Source organism: Cynoglossus semilaevis, chromosome 3 (assembly GCF_000523025.1).
Source record: "Cynoglossus semilaevis isolate Cse_v1.0 chromosome 3, Cse_v1.0, whole genome shotgun sequence".
NCBI lineage: Eukaryota > Metazoa > Chordata > Actinopteri > Pleuronectiformes > Cynoglossidae > Cynoglossus > Cynoglossus semilaevis.
The window spans coordinates 12,951,650-12,959,375 of NC_024309.1; the positions used below are offsets into that span (position 1 = coordinate 12,951,650).

Below are 7,726 nucleotides of genomic sequence, written 5' to 3' on the forward strand. Positions count from 1 at the left end.
TATATATATATATATATATATATATATATATATATATATATATATATATATGTGTGTATATTTACAGTGTGATGAGAAAACTTGGGTGGAAAAAAAAAAAGTTAAATTCCAGTCATGTCTAAAGTCTCTCCACAGTGGCTGTTCGTCTCTTATCAGGCCCAGAGGGTTGACACATTACAAGTGTTTTTTTTTTTTGTATGATAGTGATCCATTGAAACACGTTGGGCATAATTTCTTCCCTCCGTCCCGTCACTGACGAGGGGGTGGGGGGCTTCATCGCATATATTTCTGCATCTCAAACAGCCATCATCAAAGTGTTTGTTCTCTGCAGGTATTCCCATTAGCACTGATTGAATCCCACAGATTCCCGTCATCAATTAGAAATCTGTCAGTCACAACAACAACACACTTTATTTTTTTTGTTTTGTTTTTCAATTAAGACGCCATGCAGCGATCAGAGCTGCTGCTCGTTTTCTGACACATCACAAACGCTTGACCTGTCGCCCCCAGTGGTGGGTGGAGGCGGCGCGGTTGAAAAATTGACATTTGGAGTTCTGACAAAAACAATGAGTTACAATTTCAGAGAGGGCAAGAGAATCAGAGTTTGTAGAAGGCAGAGTGTGTGTGTGTGTGTGGTGTTGTTGTGGGGAAGCCTCTTTTGAATCAGTCAGTGTTTGTGATTATTGTTAGAACTCTGCACCCTTCACTACTGCCTTGGCTCTGATGCACAGACGGATGGTGCAACAAGACCAGACATGAATTTTTATCACGATGAAGCCTGTTGGCAGCTGTGCCACAAAGACCTCTGGAGCTGCACGACTCCGTCTGCAAACCAGTCTGCACGAGAAGTAAATGTAAATTTAGATTTAAAAAAAAAAAGATAGAACAAAAGACACTCAACCAGTGATATTTAAAAAACATATTTTACAATTGCAATGAAAATAGCTAAAAACCAAAAAGAATAAAGCAGCTGAGGTCGCCCCAAAAAAAACAACTTGTTTTTCAAAGAAGATGACGTACAGTAGCACAGGAAGAGCAGCTAAAATTTGCATGAAAAATTCCATGATATCAAACACTGACTGATCGACTAGTGGTGGATTTTAAAAGAAATGTTGTGATTGATTGGTTTGGAGATCGACCGCCTACTTCCAGCTACAACCTGACCTGTTCATGACCTTTATCCCGGTCTGCTCCCCTCGTTCTCGCTTTCATGCCCGGCTTAAAGTCCCGAGCTGCTGAGTCAGAGCTCTTTCAAATTTATACGCGTCGTCCGCCCATTAATCCAGAGCCACATTCACACTCCGCTGATCTGGGAACTGTTACAAGTTCATCGTCTTCCTCAAGGACACGCTGTCCCACTCTCTGAAGAAGCTGCAGAACCGAGCCCCGCATCCTTCAGGTCGCACCACGGCCGCTCCACTTCCTCGGCCGTGTCACCACCGTGTGGTTATTATCACTAACCGCCGCAGCCAGTCCATTTATTATAGTCCAGATTCTTCATAAACGTGTCACTGAAATCGGCGCAGACGCGGCTCCTAAATTCCCGGCGGACAAATATGGCCCGTGTGGCTGTGATTCAATAGGAATATAAGATAGAGTGTATATGGGACAACCTGTAATCAGTCATTCTGTGGACGTCACCGGCTTCCCAGGCCTTGTCCTCTGATTTCACTTCCCTCTCCTTTTGGAGTCTCTCTGCTCAGACACGCTGCAGCACAATGAGAAACAAATTGAATTCCTGCTCCGTTCCTTATCATTTTGATATAAATCACCTGAGTCCTTTTCTGCAATGAAAAAGCCGGGGAGAAACAGGAACCGGCGCATGACGGAGCCGTGGGAGGAGGACGGACAAAAAAAAAAAAAGTCTGGGTTTCATATTTGTGCCCTATTGTGCAGCGAGAGTATACAGTGTCCCAGTTTGTTCTAGGTTACACAGTCCGTTGAGATGTGCAGAAAAGCTGCTCTTTTTTTCCACGTCTTTGTCTGTGTGTGTGTGTGTGTTTTTCTGAAGCACGGTTTCACTTTCTCACGCCTCTGATTTGTCTCACTCCTCCAGAGACTTCCAGTTTGGCCACATGGACGGGAACGACTACATTAACAGCCTCATTATGGGGTAAGTGTCTCATATTCTCGCCTCTTGTGTCGTCCTCTGCACTTCTCTACCTCGTCTTACCTTCTGTCAGCTCCTTATCCAGGAGCTGGGCCGACACGTAACGCCAGCCTCTGCCATTAAAGACACACTCCAGATGAGAAGTCAATTACCCAGGCCAACTGTCGTTCCTCTGGCAGCAACTGGTTCTAACCAACCATTCACATTAACATGCACGCGTGAACCACGTCACGTGTCTCACCAACACTCTGCTAATGTGACTGAAGCAGCGAGGGCTGTGTCGGAATTCAATTCAAGTGAAAAAAAAACCCCCACATGTTTAATGCAGGGGTGTCCAACATAAGGCCCGCGGGCCAAAACCGGCTCGCTAGGGTGTTCGATCCGGCCGCGTGATGAATTTTAAAAATAAAATAAAGAAAACTAAAAACTAAAATTTTTTTTATTATTATTAAACATGAATATTACTAGTGGCGCTTTGGCCCAGAGGCAATGTCTCTGTCATTGGTGTGGAACCCCAGGGTTCACCTCCTGGGCAAGTTCGAATCCCGGTTAGGGCGGTTGGTACCTTCCAGTGGACTCACCACCCGCAGGAAGGTTTGGTACGGTGCAATGTGATCTGGGTGGCGACTGCTGCCCCCGCGACCCGGTAACGGATAAGTGGATGAAAATGGATGGATGAATATTACTAATAAATATCTAATGCTGTGTGAACGTAGTGTGAATCACAGGAAGTATCAGGGGTCAAAACCCAGACTCTTCTTGTTAGTCAACGACATCAGAACGAACCTCCATGTTACCAACAAATGTGTTTCTCTAACTTTTCAAAGCAAAAGTTTGGACCAGTTTTTCTCCCGGGCCCAGTCTGACAGTTCTGGTGTGTCGTTCTACAACAGGCCCTTTGAATTAGATTAAAAAAAAGAAAGAAAGAAAACTCGTTAGTGTTGGAAACCATACAACCCGAGCAGGTCTGTCTGTCTGTCTGTCTGGTGTCCGCCGCCTAATTAGCTGTGCGTCTGTTTGACTCCATGTCTGCGTGACACAATCTGCACGGCTACCGGAGCGACGCAGGACGTTATTAGAATTTGAACATGTAATTGTTTGCATGAAAGGAGATTAGAGCTGACATGGTCTCCCAAGTACTGTCTGATTAAACCTGTGTGTGTGTGTGTGTTTGTTCACACCGGTGCAGGAGGACGTAGTGTAGAAAACAGGATCAGTGTCTGACCTCAGTGATTTTTATTTACGCTCCAACACTGTGATTAGCTCCCCTAATGGTTTTACCAGTACATACAATATATGTCTTACTTTTTTTTTTTTTTTTTTTTGTGGTGTCTGCAGTTCAGGATTAATTGTCCTCCTTTGAGGAATGAAATCCTGTCCTGCCAGTGTCCACTAATCCCCTCCCCGAGGAGGAGCATGGGAATAAATCTGATGGCTTGTTATCCCTCTTTCTGTCATCGCAGCGATTACTGTGTCCTGGCAGTGGTCCGTCTGCCCCCGCACTGACACACTCACACTCTCACACACACACACAGAGCAACAGCATCACTCCCAAGTCCAAGTCCAAGTCCAAGCCTCTGCTCCTGTTTAAACATGGGATTATTGCTCACCCCGCACAGTAAATGATGTGCACGGGGGGGCGAGGAGCCGAGTGTGATGTGATGTGACCATAAATCTGTGTGTCAGTGGACCTCATGTAATCCCTGTGGGTCACACAGGTCCACGCCCCCAGCATTCGTACTCCTCTCTGGATAATTTGTCTCTGTAGCTTGTCAGCAGGATAGAAAATTATTTTGTTTTTCATTTTTATTTCTTAGCAGGGAATTAAATGAAAAAAATAAAATAAAATTCATTTCTTAGCAGGGAATTAAATGAAAAATAAAATTCAAGATTAAAAAGTTTTGTTTGTCACGTACGCAGTTGAACATTGTACACTGTTTTCGCAGTTGAAAATTTTGCGTCCACTTTGAATCCAGAAGAGTTGTAAGGAATCAATTAAAATAGGTTAATAAAATAATAATTATTAAAACTTTTATCTTTTACCCAACGTTTAGCTTTTATTAGGGGGAAACATTAAGTTCAAGAGTTCAGTTTAACTCTTAGCAAATTTGTTGCTTTTTTTTGTTATCCAGGCTAATGTTTGTGTTTTAGTAATCGTCAGTGTTTGGCTAACCTTAGTCTAATATTTGCTGCTGGTTGCGTCAAACATTGTTTACGTGTTTAGAGAGTACTACTGAAGCTGGAGGAGGTTTTACGAGTTTCGTAGACTTTTTAATTTTACTTTAACGTTGAGCTCATTTTTACCTTTCTGCAAACTGTTAAACTTGTAACTATTTTGTTGTAAATCTTATCTTTTTGCTAATATTAGCCTATACTGTATTTGCAATAATTCTATTTTTTTTGTTGGCCATCATTGGCTAACATTGTCAGCTTTTGTTTTTCTTTTTTTACTTTACGTTTATAAAGTGTATATTCAGCACAAAAATTGAACTCATTTCTTTGATAACGACAGTTCAATATTTCTCCTGTTTAATATTAAATGAAACTGGTTTCCATTTAGAAAAACAAAACCAGTTGGTAGTTGACATAAAAGTTATGTTTTGCTCTTTAAACTTTAAAGTATAGAAGCAGTTTTTTTTTTTACCCCAGACAGTTTCAAATGAAAACAAACACCAGCCTTTGTCCTCGTTTCACATCACAGTGATGATCAAAACACAGTTTACAGTTTTTAATCAGACCCTCTTGAAATAATTAATGCTCAGGAAATGCTTCAGGTGACAGATAATGAAAAGAAAAAGGAACTAATGAACCGCTGAGAACCAGCCGCAGTTCTGCCTGTAATTAAAAGTTAACAAAAAGCGCACCCCGGTGGGCACACACAGTTTCTCATGCACTTTGTGTTTCGCCCTGATTTCAATATGAAAAGCAAGTTTCAATATGAATATGAAATGAAAATAAAAAACATTCTGCCACAGTGATAATCCAGAATACATTTGTTAAAGTCCAACAACGACATCTGTGTAACGAGTGTCAAACTTACCTTCCTCAGATGACCTCGCATCCAAGCAGTCACTTCACACGTTTCCAGGCAGCTGCTTCGTTTCTAATGGTGACAGTGAGCGTTTGGCTAATTAGATTATTACTGAAGTGTGTGTGTGTGTGTGTGTGTGTGTTTGCTTCATCGAGGACAGGAAAGACAAACAAACATGCAAATGTCAGAAAGTCAAGTAAATGGTTTGGGTTGGTTTCGTGCTGGAGTCGTAGGTTTGGTGACGACTGGAGGGGTTTAAATAGCCCGAGGCAGCCATCTAAACTGGGTGGGGGGTGGGGGGGGGGGGGGGGGGGGTGTGGAGACAGGTTGATGTGTGACAGGAGGATGATAGTGAGACTATGATCTTTAGTTTGGAGACAGGGAGGTGGCGGCTGCTACGATGCTGAGGTTTTTTATCAGCAGAGGAGGAAGAGGATGGACAGGATTAGAGTGGAACAGATCAGAGGGTCAGTCGGGGGGGGGGGGGGTATCAGTGATGATTCTGTCCTTCTCTGAGACAAGAAACAGATCAACAGAAACTTAATAGGAACTGATGTGGGGTTGAATGACTGGGATGGAATTCAACGATGTGTTCGTCAGCTGATAATAAATGAGACGATCTGGCAGGGAAAGTTGACGAAGACATGATGGCGAGAGCCAATCAGAGATTGTTGGCTTGGAGATCCAAGAAAGAGTCGCCAGATGCGTAGCAGGGATAGCCGATACCGATACCAATCCGATGCCTCCTTCTCTCCTCCAGCAGTGTCACTGTTTACAGCGTGTCGCAAAAAGCTAGGGCTTAAGTATCGAATCAGACGGATGACGTCCGACCCTGAAATTTTGACCGATATCGTATCGAGCCATCCCTACTGTACATGGTAGCACTAACCTTGAAGTAAACAAGACAAATCCGTCTCCGTGACATCAGTTCTCTGTAGGTTCTGTGTCCTGTCTGTCCCCTCTGGTTCTGTACGGTACAGTAGAGAACACTGTGACCCTTCGTTATGGACGGAAAACCCTCCGCGGTCTCCACTCGGAGGTGAAAAGGCTAATCCATATTTACTTTAAATGGATGCCATCTGGTTCCAGGAGGGCTAAATGTCAGAGGGAAAAACACATTCTGTGTGTGTGTGTGTGTGTGTGTGTGTGGGGGGTGTGTATGCTGCAAGTAATTGCACATCTCAGCAGGACAGAGTGTGTGTTCGCTGCTCCCCGATTCAGCTGGGTGGTGGTGGTGGTTAGAGGGGGAGATGGAGGGGGGGTGCGGGGGGTTGATGGATGTGCACGTTGCTGGTTGGAGAACCACAGTAGGGATGTGAGGTTGCAGGGCAGTGATGGACTGTTTTTTTTTGTTGTTGTGCCTGTGTGTGTGTTTCACAGCACCAGGACCAGACGCCCCAGAGAGCGACGGCTTGTTTATTTGACCTTGTTTGTTGTTACCTCACTGTCGGTAATTCTCTGGCTGACTCATCCAAATTACTGGGCTGCTGAGTGTTCGGTCTTGATGTTTCTCTCCATGTAGAGTGGCTGTAAACATCGTGGTGGACGGGAAATGCTAGGATGTGTAAAACAATGACAGCCCCAAAAAAATACTCGCTGAAAAAAACCATATACTCTGTCGTTACTGATCAGATCAAGCAGGACCACTGAACCTTCCCGCCCACTTCTAAATTCACTTGTCATCTGTGAATCGCTGAGGTCTATCGTCCTATAACTGGCACAGACCCATAAAGAACAATCTCAGTAATAGGCCATAAAGCGTCGTTAGCATCTGAGTTGATTTATGTGCAGGAAGATTAAGATCTGTGTGCGATTTCCCCCAACTGTTCTCTTTTCTCAGAGAGGTGTCGGTGCCCTCCGTCATCATCCTCAACACGTCCAACGAGCAGTACTTCATGCCCACCGGTCCAGTCCAGACAGAGGAACATCTGGTCCAGTTCATCAGCAGCGTTTTGAACGGATCTGCTCAGGTCAGAACCACCTTCTTCGTCTGTGTCTGGTGTTGTATTCACAGTGAAAAAAAACAAACAAAAAACCCCCCTCCGTGCATGAGTTATTAGTGCAGTCTCCCTGTAGGTGTGTCTTCTCACACCCTGAGTCGAACACATGACTCTGTGTTGTGGTGAGTTACTCTTATCTGGAAAAGAAAGGCCGTCGCTGCTGCAGCTCTTCAGGCTCCACACTCAGCAGATGTATGAAACCAAAGGCCAAACAGCCAGAGGTCCTGTCTATTTCTTTGGATTTTTTTTTCCTGGAATGTTCTGGGCTATTTTTACTTGGCTAAACAAACCAACTCCCACCAAATAAACAGCAACAGAACCTTTGCAGCTCGGGCTTTTTTCACGTCACGCTGGTTATGTCTGGCAGGTGTCTCCAGGCAGGTTTCTGTCCGGAATAAAAAAAGTGTAATAAATGCATTAAATGAACCTCAAAATGACACAGATGTTGCCAGTTACACACATAAGACCTTGAAATAGGACAGAAAATTGTTTTTCAGACATTTTTCTGGAAGGCAAAGTAAAGTCATCGGAGTTTTCACGGCAGCAGGAAGGTTCAGCACCTGGACCGGAGCATGAAGAAGATGG

At 44.0% G+C, this 7,726-nt stretch overlaps 1 protein-coding gene across 1 annotated transcript in view; it reads left to right on the forward strand.

Annotated features, from left to right (window-relative positions):
• Window positions 1–7,726, forward strand: part of tmx3b (thioredoxin related transmembrane protein 3b) — a 29,122-nt gene that overhangs the window by 16,543 nt on the left and 4,853 nt on the right. The window contains exons 13-14 of the mRNA XM_017031682.2: window positions 2,057–2,113; window positions 6,982–7,111. Coding sequence (XP_016887171.1) covers window positions 2,057–2,113; window positions 6,982–7,111 — 187 coding nt within the window. The remainder of the gene's footprint in view (window positions 1–2,056; window positions 2,114–6,981; window positions 7,112–7,726) is intronic.